Source organism: Pelophylax lessonae (genome assembly GCF_965119305.1).
Source record: "Pelophylax lessonae genome assembly, chromosome: 9".
Lineage (NCBI taxonomy): Eukaryota > Metazoa > Chordata > Amphibia > Anura > Ranidae > Pelophylax > Pelophylax lessonae.
The window spans coordinates 271,326,984-271,349,307 of record NC_138776.1 but is presented as its reverse complement, the minus strand read 5'-3'; the positions used below and the strand labels follow the sequence as shown (position 1 = coordinate 271,349,307).

Sequence of the window (22,324 nt, the reverse complement as noted above, 5' to 3'; positions counted from 1 at the left end):
CTCGTCAGTATCCTGGACCTCCTGGCTCAGCATTACACACTTGGTACACTAGGCCAACTGCCTGTGACCACCTTCCTTGCTGACAGGAGGAGAGACTGCCGTCACCCTCCTCCAGGGACCTGGCTTCTCGCCCAAAGACGCCCTGTCACATGTGCCCCTGGCTTTTATGACCTATCCCAGGATGCACCACTGTTGTGCCCTCCCACTGGGACAGCCACAAAAGCCTGTGTGTCACTGGCTGGGTTTCCTCCACTGTCCAACAGGCTCCCCTATTGGATACAGTGGGGACACTCCCTCAGACCAAGTGAATCACATATGGACACTCAGAGGTTCCCAGCCTGGGTACTAGGTATGGAAGAGGAAGATATAACAAAGCCCGCATGGAGTCAGCGGTAGGTGCTCTGTGGGAATCAATTTGTTTGCTGGGAAATGGGCTAGTGGAAATACGCTGGACAGGTGGAGTGGGCATAGGCTCAGCGTATCCCTCCTAAATGCAGGTGTGCATTCACACGGGAACGAGAGAATTACCTGGAGGGCAGTTTATTGTTCAAGTGTACATGGTGTACGGCCATCTGTAGAGTTGAGGTCTGCGTTAAAGTTAACCACTTGCCGTCTGCTTACGATAATAGTACTGCAGCAAAGTGGCTCCTTATCGTCTGACGACGTAGATCCAAGTCATCAGACACTCCCCTTTCCCGGCGGCGCGCGCGTGCCGCCGGAGGCTCGCTCCCGCTGTATTCAGTCACAGTGGGAGTCGGGCCAGGGGAGGAGCAGCTGCTCTTCCCCGATCGTCGGGGATCTAGTGTGGATCTCCTAAGTGACAGGCAGGGTCAGATTGCAGGGTTCAGCATAGCTGAACCCTGGATCTGTCCCTGTGTCACTCAGTCACCTCCCCCCACACACGTCAGTAAGCACCAGGCATACATTAACCCCTCCCTCTCCAATAAAATTAACCCCTTCCCTGCCAGTGTCATTTTTACAGTAACAGTGCATATATATAGCACTGATTACTGCAGTAATGTCACTGGTAACCCCAAAAGTGTCAAAAATGTCAGTCAAGGGTCCGATCTGTCCGCCGCAATGTCGTAGTCCTGCAAAAAAAATCGCAGATCGCCGCCATTACTTGTTAAAATAAAAAACACCAAAAATGACAGAAATCTTTCCCTTAGTTAGTAAACGCAATAACTTTTGCGCAAACCAATCAAAATACGCTTATTGTGAATTTTTTACCAAACATAGGTAGCAGAAAACAAATTGGCCAAAAATTTTAAAAAAAATTTGATTTTTACATTTTTTTGGGGGGAATTTCATATAAAAAATGTGAAAAATATTGTTGTTTTTTCAAAATTTACGCTCTTTTTTTGTTTATAGCGCAAAAAGTAAAAATTGCACAGGTGATCAAATACCACCAAAAGAAAGCTCTGTTTGTGGGGAAAAAAGGACGTAAATTTCGTTTGGGTATGGTGTCGCACGACCGCGCAATTGTCAGTTAAATTCGCACAGCGCCGAATCGCAAAAAGTGGCCCAGACGTAAGACAGCAAAATCCTCTAGTGGTAAAGTGGTTAAGAGTTACTCTGAAAGCGGCCTCCTTGTCCCGGGGCATTGATGAGCAAACTTACCCCGTGTGTAAGGTAAGTGACTCTGTTCAAGGTGACCAGAGTAACCCAGAAGAACCCACCCCATGGCAGGCCTCTCATATGACCCACACTTGGGGGCTAAGGAAAAGCGGAACATGGAGAGAGTGTCACCCGCGTGCCCTACATACAGTACATACAGAGCACAAGGCCGGGTTCACACTGCGAGGTTTATTTACTAAAGGCTAATAGTCTGTGCACTTTGTAAGTGTAGTTGCACCAGAGCTTAGTAAATGAGGGAAAGCTCTGCTGATTTCCATCATCCAATCATGTGTAAGCAAAAATGCTGTTTTTTTTTAAATTCTAATTGAATGTGATTGGGTATTCTTTTCAAAATCACGTTTCACCTCTATTTCCCCTAAATCAACCCCTGTGAAACGTTTCTCGGGGCTGCAGTTCCTCTGAGCTCCACAAGGTGGTGATCTCACTTCTACCCAGACAGGTAGTCTCTATGGAAGACAGGAAGTGATGTCAATTATAAATAAGAAGTTCCAGGTGAAAGGTCAGGAGGAAGTAGAGAGAAGACATCGCTGGAAGAAGCTGCTGAGGAGGTAATAAGATCTTATTTTCCATTTACACCCAGTAACCCCCCGTCATGTCCGTCCTCTTCCTCCATAGTCACTGTGACCTCTTTTATCTCCAGCAGATGATGATACACACATATATAGTGCGGAAACCTAGATTAACCCCTTCAGGGTCACAGCATTTCCCCATTTTCGGGGCCGGAACATTTTCTTAATTTTGGAGATGTGTCACCTTTCCCACCATTCACCTTCTCACCTCATCAGTCGAAACTAACCGATTATAAGATATTATGGGATGGGTTTTGTTTTTTAACAGTGGATTTATGATGCATACTTTTGTATTTTATAAGCTTTATTTCGATATATATTATGGGGTAATACCTATTTCTGATGTCTGCGAAGGTTCAACACAAGGGATGTGTCTGGATGGTGACTGTATCATTGTGTGTGTCAGGTTCCTATAAGGTGTCAGGATGTCACTGTCTATTTCTCCATGGAGGAGTGGGAGTATTTAGAAGGACACAAGGATCTCTACAAGGACGTCATGATGGAGAATCAGCCGCCCCTCACATCACCGGGTAAGAGGAGACTTTATTGTAAAGGAGAGAGCAGTACGGAGGATCCACCTAGATCCCCCATCATCTGATAAACACATAGAAACAATGTATTCAGTCAGTGTGTGTGTTTCCTACAGATGGATCCAGTAATGGGAACCCACCAGAGAGATGTCCCCGTCCTCTGTATTCCCGGGATTCCACACAGGAAGGTCACACCATCCCTCACCATCATCAGGTAGATGAGGAACAATCACTGATAGTATCATTAGGATCTGTACATTATCTGCATTGTTACCATTGATGTCATGTTTATTATATATTCAGAGTGGAAACCTGAGAGATTCTAAAGTTGAGGTTAAAGAAGAAATAAAAGAGGAGAATGATGAGGATGGAGTGATAAAGGAGTTTTCAGGACACAACGATACGATGGAGCCACCACCTAGTAACAGAGAATGTCCCCGTCCTCTGTATTTCCGGGATTCCACACAGGAAGGTCACACCATCCCTCACCATCATCAGGTAGATGAGGAACAATTATTGGTAGTTATAATTTAGACACAAGCATGTTTGTTACAATGAATGTTTTATTATATATTCAGAGTGGAAACCTTGATGATCATAATATTGTTTGTAAAGAAGAGTATAAAGAGGAGGATGAGGAGTATGGAGTGATGGAGGAATTTTCAGAAGGACACGAGGATATGATGGAGCCACCTAATACCAGGAACCCACCAGAGAGATGTCCCTGTCCTCTGTATTCCCGGGATTCCACACAGGAAGGTCACACCATCCCTCACCATCATCAGGTAGATGAGGAACAATCACTGATAGTATCATTAGGATCTGTACATTATCTGCATTGTTACCATTGATGCCATTTTTATTATATATTCAGAGTGGAAACCTGAGAGATTCTAAAGTTGAGGTTAAAGAAGAGATAAAAGAGGAGGATGATGAGGATGGGGTCATAGAGGAAGTACACAAAGATCTGTACCAGGACACCATGGTGGAGTCATCCAGCTACAGAAACCCACCAGAGAGATGTCCCCATCCTCTGTATTCCGGGGATTCCACACAGGAAGGTCACACCATCCCTCAATGTTACAAGGTTAGTGGGACGGAGCATCTAGATCAGTGATGGTGAACCTTGGCCCCCTGATGTTTTGGAACTACATCTTCCATGATGCTCTACTACACTGAAGAGTGCATTAGCATCATAGGAAATGTAGTTCCAAAATGTCTGGGGTGCCAAGGTTCGCCGTCACTGATCTAAAACATGGACTGGTGCAGATGATGTGTGGATATTTTTTATGTGATGTCACAATATTAAAGTGCATATTTTACAGATGATATTCTCTCTCATTTCCTTGGTTTAGGATGAAGATCTGATAGATATAAAAGTTGAGATTAAAGCGGAAGAAGAAGAGACGTATGTGAGGGATGATCAGCAGTCTATGGAGGAGGATGGAATAATGAGGACATTTATAGAGGAGGACACTCCTACAGAGATCAGCACAGGTGGGTCATTAACACTAAATACATTCCTCCACCCATACTGCTCACTGATTGGTCCAGAGTAGGACGGGGACTGGGTGATATCAGCCTGTAATCCCCTGGTCACTTTCCTGAGCTGTGTTCCCTGTCCTGTATTCCTGTATTTTCCTGAAAAATAGCTTCTTCCTGTCCTTGCGGAGCTGACAGACTGGTTGGTCCAGGGGCTACAGTTTGTCTGTGATGCCTTTTTGGATGCGGCTCCTTTTGATTTCTAGGCTGTGGTCCTTTGGCATATTGTCTGGCTGAAATGCTGGTCTGGGGACTAGACTTCTAAGAAGGCCCTATCTGATCTTCCTCTTGTAGAGGATCGCCTGTTTGGAGCTTCCTTGGATGACATTGTTAAGGGTCTCACGGGGGAGAAGAGTACTCTTCTTCCGCAGGCTACCCAGGGCAAGGAGCCCCGTCTTAGACGTGGGTCATTCTCCTCGGCTCCTAAGCGGCCTCTTCGTCTCTCAGGATCTCAAGACAAAGGGTCAAAAGTCAGGGCCTCCACCGGAGGTTCCAAGAGGACCTGGTTTGGCAAGCCACGAGCGGGCTCTTCCAGACCTGCGGATCAGGCTGCCTCTGCATGAAGGGGCGCCTTCACCCATTTCTGGGGTGGGGGGGGGACGTCTTCGCTGGTTTCTGGATCCATGGACCTCCCTGGTACAGGACAAGGGGTCCACAAAGTTATCCTGTCAGGCTACAAGATCAAGTTCAGTCTAGTTCTCCCGAAAAGTTTTTTTTCCCTTCCAACCTGCACTTGTCTCCAGATCACTTACGGGGTCTCTTTGGGGCAGTGCAAGACTTGTTACTTCAAGGGGTGATTGTTCCGGTTACAACTTTGGAACATTTTCAAGGTTTTTTTACTCAAACCTCTTTACAGTCCCACGGAAGGAAGGCAAGGTACGTCCAATTCTGGACCTCAAGACGCTAAGCTGCTTTTTGTGAGTACAGAAGTTCCCCATGGAGTCCATTCACATGGTAGTGGCATCCCTACATCAGGGGGATTTATTCTCGCTTCCATCGACGTCAATGACGCATACCTTCACATTCTAATATGTGCCAGTCACCAGCGCTTCCTCCATTTTTCTGTGGACGAGGAGCATTATCAGTTTGTGGTGCTAACCTTTGGTCTCACCTCTACACCCCGGGTCTTCCCAAGAGTGTTGGCCACGGTGCTGGCATTGTTTGAGTCAGCGGGGGATCGCGGTACTGGGGTACCTAGACGATCTTCTTCTGCGAAGTCTCCGACTGCACTGATGGACTACTGGAGATTGCTCTGTGAACTCTGAGGGAGTTTGGTTGGATCCTGAACATTTAGAAGTCTGCTTTGGTTCTGTCCACAAAAACTGGACTATCTGGGTCTGACTCTGGCCTCGGCCTCAGCCAGAGTGTTTCTTCCTCAGGAATAAAGTCCAAACATTGCAGGAGGCAATTAAGCTGCTGTTGTTCAGCAGAGATGTATCCCTCCGGGCTTGCATACGCATGTTGGGCCCGATGTCCACCCTCGAGGTGTTCTGTTTGCACAGTTCCACACAAGATCTCTGCTAAAGAGTTTCTGGTGAACTGGATCAAGGATCCACGGTCTCTAGAAGTGGCTTCATTCTCCAGCACTTCGACAGGGAAAATCCTTCTCCCCCTATACTGGACGGTTGTCTCCACAGATACCAGCCTGTCCGGGTGGGAAGTTGTCCTCAGCACAGATGTACTCAGGAGGTCTGGACTCTGGCAGAGCCCAGACTGCCAATTAGTGTACTGGACCTCCGAGCGATCAGACTTTGTCTGGCTCGTTGGACAATCGTCTTCAGGGGTGTCTGGTACGAATTCATTTGGACAATGCCACGAATGTGGTCTATGTCAATCACCAAGGGAGCACAAGAAGTGTCCTGGTGGCTCGGTGTGTAGCCAAATTCTAAGGTGGGCTGACTGATTCGTTCTAGCCCTCTCAAACTTCTGCCATGACTCCTGTGCAGGATTCAGGCAGAAGGGATCCTGGTCATTCTAGTGGCTCCAGACTGCCTCGCCGGTCTTGGTATGCCGATCTGGTGCAGCTGGTCACCAATGCTCCTTGGGGACTTCCTCTCTGGTAGGATCTGCTGTCCGAAGGCCAAATCTTCCATCCTGCTTTACAGTTGCTGGCTTTAACGGTTTGGCTGTTAAACGCTAGGTGCTGAAAGATGGCGGTTTGTTTGAATCGGTAATAGCTACACTGTTCAAAGCTTGGAAATCTGCCTCTAGGAAGATCTACCATTGTATGTGGAAGAGGCACATTGCGCGGTGTGAGTCTCTTGGGGGTTCATCCTCACTCCTTCTCGGTGTATCTGATCTTAACCTTCCTTCAACAGGTTTTGGCTGTCTTTTTCCAACGACCTTTGGCCACACACTCCCCTGGTGCATACCTTTACTTCAAGGTGTCCAACATCTGGTTCCTTCAGTGCGGGCTCCGTTCCCGCCCTGAAATCTTAATGTGTTGCTTTCAGCTCTACTAAAGCTTCTCTTTGAAAATATTTGGGAGGTTTCCCTGCTTACGCTGCCCCAGAAGGTGACCTTCTTGGTGGCTATCACCTCTGCATGCAAGGTGTCGGAACTGATGGCGTTATCCTGTCATTCACTTTATGGTGATTTACAAGGAGAAGGTGGGGCTTTGCCTCTGGCCGTCATTCCTTCCTAAGGTGCTCTCTGACTGTCTTTTGAATGAAGACCTTGTGTTGCCTTCCCTGTGTCCCAGGTCTAAACATCTGAAGGAAATTGCAATAGCTCCTACTACCCCTACGTGTTACGCCCCCTCCTCTGGGCTTCTTCAGCTCATTTTTTCCTACTATTCCAAGTTTACATGACCTTAAAATTATTTATTTATTTATTTTTTTTATGATACCCCTCTTCTCGGGTCCCTCTTCGGCACTCCTGGCCCCTCCCTACTGTTGAGTACCCCCGCAGCAAGCAGCTTGCTGTTGGTGCACCCCAGCCGAGTCACAGCTCCCTGTGTCCATTCAGACACGGAGCCGCGACCCCCCCCCCCCTCTCCTAATTGGCTGAATGATTTTGACTGGCCAATTGCATGCGAAAAATGAGGGGAGTCCCAGGCAGCTTAGACACTCTTGCAGCATAACTGGATAAAGATGGGCTCAGGTGAATATTAGCGGGGCTGCTGCACACAGAAGACCGTACCACAAAAGGCCCAAGCCCTAAGAGGGTTCACTGCCAATATCCAACACTGGGCACACCCTACCAGAGAGACATCTCCCTACTCACCCACACAATCACCCACCCATCACCAGTGACTGATCCAGTCAATTCCGCGTGGTCTTCAGCACAAACAAGTAACGGTGTGAGCTTAGGAAATCGATATGGAAATGAAACCGGATTCTTAAAGTTTCAGTTTGAGAAGCTGTGAAGTTTCTGGGTGGAGAAATCTGCATTTGAAGCTTTCTTAGGTTCCGGAATTCCCAGATTGGGGCCTGGAGTTTGAAAGCTCCAAAGTGTAGTGGTTGGGACAGAACCTTCTATCCTGTGTCTTGGTTTTCCTGGAGTCTTGCCAGTTGTGTGTGTCCAGGTGCACACACTCATTATAAGCCTGATCAGATCTACTGCTGGGGCAGTTGCTGCCATTTGGAGACCAAGCTATGTCAAGGGGACCGGGTGTTCCTGCTGGAGACTACATCCCTTGTTGGGGAGATTCTTTGCCACAGGACTGAGAAAACGGAGATGGCTACACGGGTCTGGGAGGCCAAGAGAGGGTCAGGGAGGCAGAGAAAGCTAAGGTGGCTAGCAAGGGGGCTTGGTGCCAGATACCAGAGCATACCTTCAGACATCCAGAGGAGTCCATGCCTTGGCAGGTCAGGGCTGTTTTAGAGGCAAAAGGGGGACCTACTCAATATTGGAAGGGTGGTTATAAAATTATGCCTGATCCAGGGGCGTAACTACAGGGGTCACAGTTGTGACCCAGCCCCGTGCTCCAGGGGGGCCTGTGTGGCTCCTCTGTACACCTGCATAGGAGGGTCAGTGGGAGCAGTATAGAGGAACCTATCCCTTCCTTTTTCCTTTTAGGATGGAAAGAGTGGGTAAATGTAGAATTTACCGGCCCCTTTTTTTTCTGAATGGACAGAGTCAGTGATCAGTACCAATCACTGAATCTGTTCATTCATAACGGAAGCATAGTAAACTGTGTTCATTCAAAACTGTTTCCTATGCTTCAGTTTATGAATGAATGGGAAGCCTCTGTACAGAACTCTTCCTTCCATTTCATTGTGTGCAGCTGAGGCTGCAGGGATGGAGATTGACCTCTGGTGGGGCTATTCATGACTAAATCATGGACTAAATAAGGAAGTGCAGGACTTCTCATGTTGGGAAGATGGCAATGAGTGATAGAGGGGGAGGGGACACTCGTCCTATAATCCCCTCATCACTGTCACTCCTATAAAAGACAGTTCTCGTTGTTTCCTCACTCTCAGACTAAGGTCCATGAATAAAGAAATGAACTGGTAGGAGATCAGAGGACCCATTTACTAGTTACCTTGAGGGGGGAATTGTAAGATCCTCAGAGACAAAGCTGTCTGATGTGGGCGGAGTCCTGGTTTAGGGGAACCAATCTGCTGATGTCTAGTAATAATCTTTGTATTTTAATTTTAGTAGATGGACGGGAGATGAGGAAAACCTCAGAGGATTGTCTCACTTTGTCTCCAGACTGTAAAGTAGAAGATGAGGACATCACACAGTATAGTCCAGGAGAAAACCCGGCTACCTCAAATGTCCATCCGGCACCACACAGTGTAGATGGACCATCGTATTCCTCTTATCCTGAGGAACCTCAGACTGTGAGGGACGGTGCCGGACCATCGTATTCCTCTTATCCCGAGAAACCTCAGACTGTGAGGGACAGTACCGCTCTTCCAACACACAAGAAGTTTTTCTGTACTGAGTGTGGGAAATGTTTTTCACACATATCAAATCTTTACAGACATCAGAGATTGCACACAGGTGAGAAGCCGTATTCCTGTACTGAGTGCGGGAAATGTTTTTCAAAGAAAGACCATCTTTCCATACATCAGAGGTCTCACACAGGGGAGAAACCGTTTTCCTGTTCTGAGTGCGGGAAATCTTTTTCAGATAAGTCCAGTCTTCGCCCTCATTTGCTACTGCACACAGGGGAGAAGCCGTATTCCTGTTCTACCTGTGGGAAATGTTTTATACGAAAAGCAGAGCTTATCGCACATCAGTGGTCTCATACAGGGGAAAAGCCATATTCTTGTTCTGAGTGCGGTAAATGTTTTACAAAGAAATCCATTCTCAGCAGACACCAAATGTCTCACACAGGGGAGAAGCCACATTCCTGTCCTGAGTGCGGGAAATGTTATTCCGTGAAGGCCCATCTTTACACACATCTGAGGTGTCACACGGGGGAGAAGCCGCATTCCTGTCCTGAGTGTGGGAAAACCTTTTCAATGAAGTGCAGTCTTTATAAACATCAGAGATCTCACACAGGGGAAAAGCCGTATTCCTGTCCTGAGTGCGGCAAATGTTTTTCACTGCAGTTCAGTCTTTACACTCATATGAGATTGCACACAGGAGCTAAGCCGTATTCCTGTCCTAAGTGCGGGAAATGTTTTTCAGCAAAGTCCAGTCTTTACAGCCATCAGAGATCTCACACAGGGGAGAAGCCATACTCCTGTTCTGAGTGCGGGAAATGTTATTCAAAGAAGGACCATCTTTACACACATCTAAGGTCTCACACAGGGGAGAAGCCGTTTTCCTGTCCTGAGTGCGGGAAATGTTTTTCAGTGAAGGCTCATCTTAACACACATCTGAGATCTCACACGGGGGAGAAGCCGTATTGCTGTCCTGAGTGTGGGAAATGTTTTTCAGTGATGTCCAGTCTTTTCAAACATCAGAGATTGCACACGGGGGAGAAGCCGTATTCCTGTCCAGAGTGCGGGAAATGTTTTGCAGTGAAGGCCTATCTTTCCACACATCAGAAGTCTCACACCGGGGAGGAGCAGAATTCCTGTCCTGAGTGTGGGAAATGTTTTTCACTGAAGTCCAGTCTTTACATACATCAGAGATCTCACACAGGAGAGAAGCCGTATTCCTGTCCTGAGTGCGGGAAATGTTTTTCAGCGAAGTCTTATCTTTCCACACATCAGAAATCTCACACAGGGGGGAAGCCGTATTCCTGTCCTGAGTGCGGGAAATGTTTTTCAGCGAAGTCCTCTCTTAACACACATCGGAGATCTCACATGGGGGAGAAGCCATATTCATGTCCTGAGTGCAGTAAATGTTTTTCAATGAAGTCCAGTCTTAAGTCACATCAGAGATCTCACACGGAGGAGAAGCCGCATTCTTGTCCTGAGTGTGGGAAATGTTTTTCACGTAAGTTTGATCTTTCCATACATCAGAGATCTCACATGAGGGAGAAGCCGTATTACTGTCCTGAGTGTGGGAAATGTTTTTCACGGAAGTCCTATCTTTACACACATCAGAGATTGCACACGGGGGAGAAGCCGTATTCCTGTCCTGAGTGCGGGAAATGTTTTTCACAGAAGTCTAGTCTTACCTTACATCAGAGATCTCACACGGGGGAGAAGCCGTATTCCTGTCCTGAGTGCGGGAAATGTTTTTCACAGAAGTGCAGTCTTAACACACATCAAAGATCTCACACGGGGGAGAAGCCATATTCCTGTCCTGAGTGCGGGAAATGTTTTTCAAGGAAGTCCAATCTTTACACGCATAAGAGATCTCACATGGGGGAGAAGCCGTATTCCTGTCCTGAGTGCGGGAAATGTTTTTCAGTGAAGTCCAATCTTTCCACACATCAGAGATCGCACACTGGTGAGAAGCCGTATTCCTGTCCTGAGTGTGGGAAATGTTTTTCACAGAAGTCCCATCTTTCCACACATCAGAGATCTCACACGGGGGAGAGGCCATATTCCTGTCCTGAGTGAGGGAATTGTTCCTCACTGAAGTTCTGTTTTCCTGTTCATCAGGGGTCCCACACAACCCTGGAGGTGTATTAGTGCCTTGGGTGCGGGAAATGTCTTCTATATGAATGTTGGTGGACATGTGGGGAAGAAGCACACCCTGATATACACCTCAGATATACTCCATGGCTGATCTTTATCATGTAAGAAACACTTCATAAGGAGATCAGAGATCACCAGAGACATGGATGAAGTGTTGTCCCGTGTTGACCATTGATAGCAGGAGAAAAATAAAAATGGAGTCCTTACCTTTCATTGGCTGAGTGCATTTTGTGTGGGAAGATTTTCCAGCTTTTAGAGACATGTTTTTCCAAAATTTGAATAAAACTGAATATAAAAATGTTGGCTGTATTTTATTTCTTGATTTTCTTGATGATTTCCTATGATCATTGGCTCCATCTAGTGATCCTAATGTTGTGTTGCGCTATTTTTACTAATGGAGGTTCAGTATTTCAGGAAAAAATACCACATTATGGCCACTAGATGGCGCAGAGGATCATAGGAAATCACTGTGTTCATTAGATTACGGACAGAATTTTTCATGGCTGGGCAAATGCTTCTCACATTTTTAACAAAATTGTAACGGAGGTCCAATACCCAGCCTAGGTATCTCCGCTGTATAATCCTTGAAGCTGAGGAAGTGCTAAAATATCCAAGGCAAAATCCCCCCCAGTAATTGGACGGCACACAGTTCTGGGAGTCACACTAGAATGCCTTGTTTATTTAAAACACAAACACAAGGGATCTACACTCTGCCAAAACCCCTCCCTCTTCGAGACATTCCACACACAAAGCCGAACATCCCATAATAACCTTACTCTAGCCAGATAGGAACAATAGAACAAAGGAATGCAGGTATTTAACAATAACAAACCCCCACCCATCTCCTGAGGGACACTGCTCCCTCACTCTTAGTGTCCATTCCGCTACACTGCTCCCCCTTAACCACAAGCTAGCATACACAGTCTGATCCATAACGGATCGGCTTGGGGATGTCCGGGGAGTACTCACAGATAATTTGTCCAGTTCAGTCTGTCGCGATAACCCGTCAGCATTGCCATTCTGTTTTCTGGGGCGGTAGTGAATAGTAAAGTCATACGGTTGTAACGCCAAACTCCAGCACAACAATCGGGCATTGTTCCCTGCCACTCGGTTTAGCCATACCAATGGGTTGTGATCCGTGCGTAGGGTGAACTGTTGTCCATACAAGTAGGGCTGAAGCTTCATTCCCTGGGGAGAAGCTTTCTGCTCAAGTAGGTTACGGGTTGTTCTCTGCCATCTTCTCCAACCAGGCTCAATACTGTTCTTAATCCAAACATTGAAGCGTCTGGACCTCAGAAGGCCAGTAGGTCTCTGTGATGTTTGCCTGGGATCTAGACTGGCAGGAACGCTGAGGGCAACTGGCCTAGATTTTTCCCCAGTAAGATGTCGGTGGGGAGCTCCCGTATCAACCCCACATCAATCAGACCTGACCTGGCACCCCAATTCAAGTGGACCCTCGCAGTGGGTAGTCGGTGTACTGCTCCCCCTGACATCCGTACCACTGCTGAGCCTCCGATTCGGGCAGCATCTGGGACCAGGTGGCGCTTGACCAAGGTGAGAGTGGCTCCCCGTGTCTCGGAGACCTTGAGCGGGCATTCCATTTAACTGGACCGATTGTAGATGGTGCTGTTGGTTCTCCGTAGCGGCTTGCACCGGGTTAGCTTCATGAAGGGTACCCAATTGCTCCTCGGTGTGTTTGAACCTGGGTACGACTGGGGGAACCTCTGTGGGATAGTAGGGGACCGTTGTCCTTGCTGAAGGGGGTGACCCTGGTCGGATCCATGCAGATTGATTCCTGCTCTGAGTACAGTCTCGTCGATAGTGCCCAAACTGCTTGCACATGTAGCACTGTACCCCACTGTGGGACGGGTATCTGGGTGTCTGGTGTTTGGAGGAGTTTCGCCCCCTCTGTGGTAGTAGTGGTCCTGTTTGAAACCATGAAGCGTGGTTCCAGTTCTGGGTGCAGTCCCTCCGATAGTGCCCAAATTTCTTGCACAAATGGCACTGCATTCCGTTGTGCTCGTGGTACCGCTTTGCTGGGGGGTTAGGGATTAGTCCTGATCGTTGTGGTGCTGGTGACCCTGGGTTATTGTTCAGCGGTCTGGGGTTTAGTCTGAAGCTAATCTGTGATTGCCTGCAGGCATCCTGATATTCATCGGCCTGCCTGGCCACTTCAGGGAGAGTGGTTGGTTTGCGGTCCCTTACCCACTCCTGTACCCCTGGGTTTAGTCCATTATAGAATTGTTCCAGCAAAATCAGCTGGGTGATCACATCTGCTGTGGTTGCCTGACAGGCTTGTAGCCGGGCTTGGGCTGCCCTCTGCATACGGCAAGCCCATTCGGTGTGGGAGTCCTTCTCCTGTTTCTTGGTTTCCCTGAAGCGTCTCCTGTACGCTTCTGGGGTGATGGCATATCTTGCCAAAATCACTTCCTTTACCCGGCTATAGCTTGAGATTTCCTCCTCTGGCACGGCTCTGTAGGCTTCTGCTGCATGGCCTGACAGTTTACCAGCTAGGATCCGTACCCAGTCTGTTAGTGGTACTTTGTACAGCCTGCATTGCCGTTCAAAATCTTACAGGAAGCCATCAATCTCTTCCTCTGCTTCCACAAACTTTTTAAAGGCATCATGTGGAACCTTTAATCTTGTCTCTGGTGCCTGTGATGTAGTTGGCAGTTTCTCCATGGCACGCTGCTCTGCCAGCCGCAGTTGGTTCTCCCGGTCCTCTCTTGCTGTGATAAAGGCATCCACTTGGGCTAACGTTGCCTGTACCAGCTCTATTGAGGGGTTTTCCCCATAAGACGCTAGCCTGCGTTTCACTTCTTTGTCAAATTCTGTATCCATGGCTTCCGTAGCCATACTGCGTGCCCGATCCTCCTCGGTCAGCTCTGCAATCAGCGTGGCTTTGGTTTTATTGCTGGCTATCTTCCCTCTCGCTTCCAGCAAATCCTTTAACGTGGCTCTTTTTAATCCAGCATAGTTCGTCTCCATTCACACTTCCATTCGTATAACCGAATTTTTACAAACTGCTTCCTCTTGCTGCAAGGCTTGTATCCCACCGCTTGCCATTAAACGTAACGTAGCTTCAATACCCAGCCTAGGTATCTCCACTGTATAATCCTTGAAGCTGAGGAAGTGCTAAAATATCCAAGGCAAAATCCCCCCCAGTAACTGGACGACACACAGTTCTGGGAGTCAAACTAGAATGCCTTGTTTATTTAAAACACAAACACAAGGGATCTACACTCTGCCAAAACCCCTCCCTCTTTTCGAGACATTCCACACACAAAGCTGAACATCCCATAATAACCTTACTCTAGCCAGACAGGAACAATAGGACAATAGAATGCAGGTATTTAACAATAACAAACCCTCACCCATCTCCCGAGGGACACTGCTCCCTCACTCTTATGCCCCATACACACGTGCAGATTATCTGAAGACTTTTGTCTGCAGACTTACCAAAACCATATAATATGAGGTCAAACCTAAACACTTTCAATTTGTATGCAATCCGGCAGGCCCTTGCACTACATAGAAAAGGTAAATCTGAAGACAAAAGTCTTCAGATAATCTGCACGTGTGTATGGGGCATTAGTGTCCATTCCGCTACAAAAATAGACCCCTTAGTTTCCTTCAGCAGACATGGATTGCTACAAATACCTGAGATCTTCCTCATCCACTTATGAGTACAACAGACATCGAACAATGTAAATAAACTAAACTAACAATATTAATCCAACCACTTGTAGCGCCCTCTAGTGTACAGTCTAGCTATGAGGAAAATGTATTCTGACTCACAGTAGCTGTGTGGGTTTGGGTAATTGGTCGGGGTTACTGTAGGTCAGGCTGGAGGAATCTACAGGTCAGGCTTCTGGCACCATTCTCTAGAAGTTACCAGATATTTCTGGAAGCTAGTGGGTGGAGGCTGGGTCATTCTCAGGGAGTTCCCCCTATATTAGAGAGGTGATGTGTGAAGAATTGAATTCTTGTAGTCCGGCAGCAAATGTGACATTCGTTGAGTTCTAAACATTCCCTGAATGATAATACAGCGAGCGCCTTCTCCCGCTGAATAACAGATGGTGCAGAGGAGTACATTTTTCACTTACAGGTCTGTTTTAAAAACGAAAGTTGAACGAATGTGACACGCATTCGCCCAATGGTTCTAAGTTTAGGAAGTATTTTATTTAACAGGGTTATTTCCTGTAACTGTCAGCTCCATCTAGTGACCATAATGATGTATTTCACAATTTTTCCCACTTTGAGTTATTTCAGAAAAAATATCCCATTATATCCTTTCATTATGTAGAATACAGCTGGCCTGGTCAGTATCTCACGCTAATACTGTGTGTTACACGGCTCATAACAATAAGAGGAACACTTTGAAAACACATCAGATCTCAATGGGTAAAAATCTCATGCTGGATATCTATACTGGTATGGACTGGGTAATGTGTTAGGATCTATGCTGGTATGGACTGGGTAATGTGTTAGGATCTATAATGGTATGGACTGGGTAATGTGTTAGGATCTATACTGGTATGAACAGGGTAATGTGGTAGGATCTATACTGGTATGGATTGGGTAATGTGTTAGGATCTATACTGGTATGGACTGGGTAATGTATTAGGATCTATACTGGTATGGATTGGGTAATGTGGTAGGATCTATACTGGTATGGACTGGTATGACTGTATACAGGAAGAGTTGTCTCTGAAGTTGTTCTGAAGTCTAATGGGTATCCCAATATTTCCCAATCCCTATCCAAGTTTTAATAACTTAAAAAAAACAAAAAAAAAAAAACAAAGCCCTGGACTGTTCTCTGACTTTGGAGTGACTGTGAAAATTCGGGATCCCAGTTACTTGCAGCCTTTAAGGGGGTGCGCAGTGTATTTGCCTTTAGTAAATCAACAACCTACGAGACGTTTCACTGGGCTGCAGTTCCTCTGAGCTCCACAAGGAGGTGATCTCACTTCTACCCAGACAGAAAGTCTCTATGGAAGACTGGAAGTGATGTCAGGCACAGACAGGAAGTTCCAGGTGAAAGGTCAGTTGGGAGGAAGTAGAGAGAAGACAAAGCTGGGAGTGGCAGCAGAGGAGGTAATCAGATCTTATTTTCTATTTACACCCAGTAACCCCCCCCCCCCCCCCCCCCCGTCATGTCCGTCCTCTTCCTCCATAGTCACTGTGACCTCTTTTATCTCCAGCAGATGATGATACACACATATATAGTATGGAAACCTAGATTAACCCCTTCAGGGTCAGAACATTTCCCCACTTACAGGGCCAGAACATTCTCTTCATTCTGGAGATGTGCCACCTTTCCCACCACTCACCTTCTCACCTCATCAGTTTATACTAACGGATTTTACGATAATACGGGATGGAGGTTTTTTTTTAGAGGTCGGATTTATAATACATATGTTTGATTTTATAAGCTTTAAGGAGGAGAAAATAACTATTCCTGATGTCTGTGAAGGTTCAACACAAGGAATGTGTCTGGATGGTGACTGTATCATTGTGTGTGTCAGGTTCCTATAAGGTGTCAGGATGTCACTGTCTATTTCTCCATGGAGGAGTGGGAGTATTTAGAAGGACACAAGGATCTCTACAAGGACGTCATGATGGAGAATCAGCCGCCCCTCACATCACCGGGTAAGAGGAGACTTTATTGTAAAGGAGAGAGCAGTACGGAGGATCCACCTAGATCCCCCATCATCTGATAAACACATAGAAACAATGTATTCAGTCAGTGTGTGTGTTTCCTACAGATGGATCCAGTAATGGGAACCCACCAGAGAGATGTCCCCGTCCTCTGTATTCCCGGGATTCCACACAGGAAGGTCACACCATCCCTCACCATCATCAGGTAGATGAGGAACAATTATTAGTAGTTATGATTTGTACACAAGCGCGTTTGTTACAATGAATGTTTTATTATATTTTCAGTGTGGAAACCTCGAGGATGATAATATTGTTGTAAAAGAAGAGTATAAAGAGGAGGATGAGGAGTATGGAGTGATGGAGGAGTTTTCTGAGGAACACAAGGATATGATGAATCCACCCAATACCAGGAACCCACCAGAGAGATGTCCCCTTCCTCTGTATTCCCGGGATTCCACACAGGAAGGTCACACCATCCCCCACCATCATCAGGTAGATGAGGAACAATCACTGATAGTATCATTAGGATCTGTACATTATCTGCATTGTTACCATTGATGTCATTTTTATTATATATTCAGAGTGGAAACCTGAGAGATTCTAAAGTTGAGGTTAAGGAAGAGATAAAAGAGGAGGATGATGAGAATGGGGTGATGGAGGAAATACACAAAGATCTGTACCAGGACACCATGGAGGAGTCATCCAGCTACAGAAACCCACCAGAGAAATGTCCCCGTCCTCTGTATTCCCGGGATTCCACACAGGAAGGTCACACCATCCCTCAATGTTACAAGGTTAGTGGGATGGAACATCTAGATCAGTGATGGTGAACCTTGGCCCCCTGATGTTTTGGAACTATATTTACCATGATGCTCTACCTGCATTAGCACGATAGGAAATGTAGTTCCAAAACATCAGGGGTGCCAAGGTTCGCCATCACTGATATAAAACATGGACTGGTGCAGATGATGTGTGGATATTTTTTATGTGATGTCACAATATTAAAGCTTCTATTTTACAGATGATATTCTCTCTCATTTTCTTGGTTTAGGGTGAAGATCTGATAGATATAAAAGTTGAGATTAAAGCAGAAGAAGAAGAGACGTATGTGAGGGATGATCAGCAGTCTATGGAGGAGGATGGAATAACGAGGACATTTATAGAGGAGGACACTCCTACAGAGATCAGCACAGGTGGGTCATTAACACTAAATACATTCCTCCACCCATACTGCCCGGGTCTACCAAGATCTCTGACAGAACAATTCTCCCGGGGTTACTTGCTCTGTTATTTGCTGGCTGTGCCGGGTGGAGGGATATGTCTGTATAGTCTCACACCCAAGTCACTGAGTGCAGTCTCAGGAGATGGGAGGCAGCGGTGTGGGACCTCTGCAACTGATTACTGAACACAAATATTATGACTCCTGACCCCTGCACTATATACTCTATGTTGTACATTACATACTCCTGACACCTGCACTATATACTCTGTGTTGTACATTACATACTCCTGACCCCTGCACTATATACTCTATGTTGTACATTACATACTCCTGACCCCTGCACTATATACTCTATGTTGTACATTACATACTCCTGACCCCTGCACTATATACTCTATGTTGTACATTACATACTCCTGGCCCCTGCACTATATACTCTATGTTGTATTTTACACATACCTGAGCAGAGGCATAACAAGAACCTTCAAGGCCCTGGTGCAAGAAACCATGAAGGGCTCCCCTAACCCCACCTTTCCATTGATCCCAGGGTCCTTTACGCCCATCGCAGGGCTCTTTATTACAGTCCTGCAGTCGGACCCTTCCACATGTTCTGCAGCAGGCCCCCTTCCTGCCATCTTAGGTATTGTTGCCTTTTCTTCAAGCCAAACCCGAACACTTTAGCGGCGCACTGCAAAATGTTTTTAGTATACACTATATATAGATTTTGTGATTACATTTCTAATCATATGGATTTAATCACAAGAGTCCCCCCTTAACATCAGAGTCCCCCCCCCCCTTACATTAGAGTCCACAGTGTTCACCCCCTTACATCAGAGTCCCCCCTCCCCCTTACATCAGAGTCCACATAGTTCCCCCCCCCCCCTATATCAGAGTCCACATAGTTCCCCCTCCCTTGGAGGTCCCCTTACACCTGAATCCGCATTGTTTCCATTTACATCAGAGTCCGCAGATTTCTTGCTTACATCTGAGTCTGCAGAATTTCCACTTATACTGTAAGGGGGATCTCTGTGGACTGTGAAATGTAAATGGGAACTCTGATGTAAGGGGTACTTTTGTACCCCAGATTTAGGGAGGGGTGATGTAAGGGGGAAGGCTGTGGACTCTGGTGTAAAGAAGATTTCTAATGTAAGGGGGTCTCTGCTCATCTGCGTACATCCCCCTACCTCAGTGTACTCTCTCAGAGACAAGAAGAAGAAGAGAGGGAGGGGGGAGACTTCACTCTCAGTGGATGGATGGTGGGTGAGCTCACCCCAGGATGGAGGCTCGGGCATCTACTGTTGTCATCTTTTATCATCTGGGTGCTGGTCTTCAAACTTCCTGCCCAAACATCCCTTTTTCTGAGGCACAGCACTGCGGAGATTAGTAGTTCCATTATTGGTCCTGACCCCTGCACTATATACTCTGTTTTATGCTTCATAGCCCTGATACTATACAGTCCTAACTGCTGTACCCTATATAATATAATCCGATCAGCCATTAGCTTTTTGACCACTGACAGGTGTGACAGTGCGAGGCCCTGCTGTGATCCAGGCTTATCGCCGAAACGCGTTAGCCACTGTTTTACTCGCTGGTATGCAACAATAAATAATATAAGGATTTAAGGAGTTTTCGGCTGTTCCCTTTTGTGTGACACGGTGCGGGTTTACTTGGAATAGTAGGAAAAAAGGAGCACCCGATGTCTGAAAGTCTACAACTTTGGTGGTAGATTAAGAGGCGTTTATTGAGATTAGCGACAAGTACGTTGAGGAAACGCGTTTCGGGAGAGAGGCGCTCCCTTCTTCAGGGCTGTTGCTGCACACTATTAGATGGGAAAGATTCTCATGCTGGTCATAGCTTGCAGCAACAGCCCTGAAGAAGGGAGAGCCTCTCTCCCGAAATGGGCTGGCTTGATGTACTTGTCGCTACTCTCAATAAAAGCCTCTTCCTCTACAATTCAAAATTGTATTGTATATACTGTGTGTGTGTGTGTGTGTATATATATGTGTATATATATATATATGTGTGTGTGTGTGTGTGTGTGTGTGTGTGTGTATGTGTGTATATATATATATATATATATATACACACACAATATATAATATATCATTTTAATTTTTTTTCATTAAAATAAAATGTGGTCCTTTTTAAGGCCGTTGGGACATTAGTGACATTTGACGTCGCTCCGGTCCTCCAAGGGCATAGAGATGAGTGGGGGCCATCTTGCCCTCACTCGACTTCCTGCCCCTCAGGAGAGTGGATCAGATAATTTTCTCCGCTACCGATGGCTCCAGTAATCGAGGAAAACGATCAGGAAGCCGCGGGAAGGGGGCACCTCTCCGGCCACCCATAAAAGTGATCCCGTGGCGAATCCGCCCCTAGGACCACATTTATGTTAAAGCGCACCACCCGCCGTGTAAGAAAATACCGGGGTTATGGTAGCTATAGTGGTTATAAAGTTTATGGCTGATCCGGGGGGGTAACTACAGGGGTTGCAGTTGTGACCCAGCCCCATGTTCCAGGGTGGCCTGTGTGACTCCTATGTACACCTGCATAGGAGGGTCAGTGGGAGCAGTATAGAGGAACCTATATGTTGGCTTTTCTTCTTCTACCTCTCACAGGCATTAAGTGACTGTAGGAGACAAATGGGGGGGTGGGGGAGGGGGTGGAGATCAGCTCCTGCATATGCAACCTCTGCCGCCCTTCCTATCCAAGTCCTTCTGCCCAGGGGCCCCTGTGTATTCTCCCTGTTTCCCCTGCAGCACTGCCGGGTTCCCCCCTCCCTTTACCCGCCGGCTGCTGTGAGGGATGCTTATAGGATGGAAAGCAGGGAAGAGCGGGTAAATGTGTAATTTACCGGCCCCTTCATTTTCTGAATGGACAGAGTCAGTGATCAGTACCAATCACTGAATCTGTTCATTCATAGCTGATGCATAGTAAACTGTGTTCATTCAAAACTTGTTCCTTTGCTTCAGTTTATGAATGAACGGGAAGCCTCTGTACAGAACTCTTCCTGTCCATCCAATGTGTGCAGCTGAGGCTGCAGTAATGGAGATGGAGGGCCGTGTCATCAATCTCCTTTCTCTGTCTCAGAGGTGAAACATTCGAGGTCTCCAAGGGGGCTCCTAACTTTTAATTTTTTTATAAAATATGAAATTAAAATTGTAAAAATATGAAATTCTAAAAAATAACAAAAAAAAAAAATCTACTGACACCAGTGGCGGAACTACCGGGGTCGCAAATGTCGCACTTCTCCCTCTCCCCTCTACCCACTGCTATACAGTTGTGCTCATACCCAGTTTTCATACCCTGGCAGAATTGATGATTTCTTGGCCATTTTTCCGAGAATATGAATGATAACACAATAAAATTTCTTTACTTTGTGGTAGAAGGTTTGAGGCCTGTCTCTGTGCTGTTTGGTGTAGTGTAAGCGGGATACTTTGTGGCAGAAGGTTTGAGGCCTGTCTCTGTGCTGTTTGGTGTAGTGTAAGAGGGATACTTTGTGGCAGAAGGTTTGAGGCCTGTCTCTGTGCTGTTTGGTGTAGTGTAAGCGGGATACTTTGTGGTAGAAGGTTTGAGGCCTGTCTCTGTGCTGTTTGGTGTAGTGTAAGAGGGATACTTTGTGGCAGAAGGTTTGAGGCCTGTCTCTGTGCTGTTCAGTGTAGTGTAAGCGGGATACTTTGTGGTAGAAGGTTTGAGGCCTGACTCTGTGCTGTTTGGTGTAGTGTAAGTGGGATACTTTGTGGTAGAAGGTTTGAGGCCTGTCTCTGTGCCGTTTGGTGTAGTGTAAGCAGGATACTTTGAGGTAGAAGGTTTGAGGCCTGTCTCTGTGCTGTTTAGTGTAGTGTAAGCGGGATACTTTGTGGTAGAAGGTTTGAGGCCTGTCTCTGTGCTGTTTGGTGTAGTGTAAGCGGGATACTTTGTGGTAGAAGGTTTGAGGCCTGTCTCTGTGCTGTTTAGTGTAGTGTAAGCGGGATACTTTGTGGTAGAAGGTGTGAGGCCTGTCTCTGTGCTGTTTAGTGTAGTGTAAGCGGGATACTTTGTGGTAGAAGGTTTGAGGCCTGTCTCTGTGCTGTTTGGTGTAGTGTAAGCGGGATACTTTGTGGTAGAAGGTTTGAGGCCTGTCTCTGTGCTGTTTAGTGTAGTGTAAGCGGGATACTTTGTGGTAGAAGGTTT

At 46.6% G+C, this 22,324-nt stretch overlaps 4 protein-coding genes across 4 annotated transcripts in view; all 4 read left to right on the top strand.

Annotated features, from left to right (window-relative positions):
* Nucleotides 1–22,324, top strand: part of LOC309564465 (uncharacterized protein) — a gene marked incomplete at both ends in the record, with an annotated part of 1,172,539 nt that overhangs the window by 705,092 nt on the left and 445,123 nt on the right.
* Nucleotides 1–22,324, top strand: part of LOC309562896 (uncharacterized protein) — a 142,653-nt gene that overhangs the window by 66,087 nt on the left and 54,242 nt on the right. The gene's annotated exons all lie outside the window — the stretch shown is intronic.
* Nucleotides 381–21,134, top strand: LOC309564089 (uncharacterized protein; the record flags this gene model as incomplete). Its single annotated transcript, XM_082268717.1, has 4 exons — nt 381–392; nt 3,612–3,824; nt 17,981–18,122; nt 21,124–21,134. The coding sequence occupies 4 exons, from the start codon at nt 381–383 to the stop codon at nt 21,132–21,134; spliced, it is 378 nt and encodes a 125-aa protein (XP_082124843.1).
* On the top strand, nt 8,896–11,205 carry LOC309564090 (uncharacterized protein; the record flags this gene model as incomplete). The annotated part of the gene is made up of 1 exon (XM_082268718.1): nt 8,896–11,205. One exon carries the CDS (start codon nt 8,896–8,898, stop codon nt 11,188–11,190), a length of 2,295 nt encoding a protein of 764 aa, XP_082124844.1. The 3' UTR covers nt 11,191–11,205.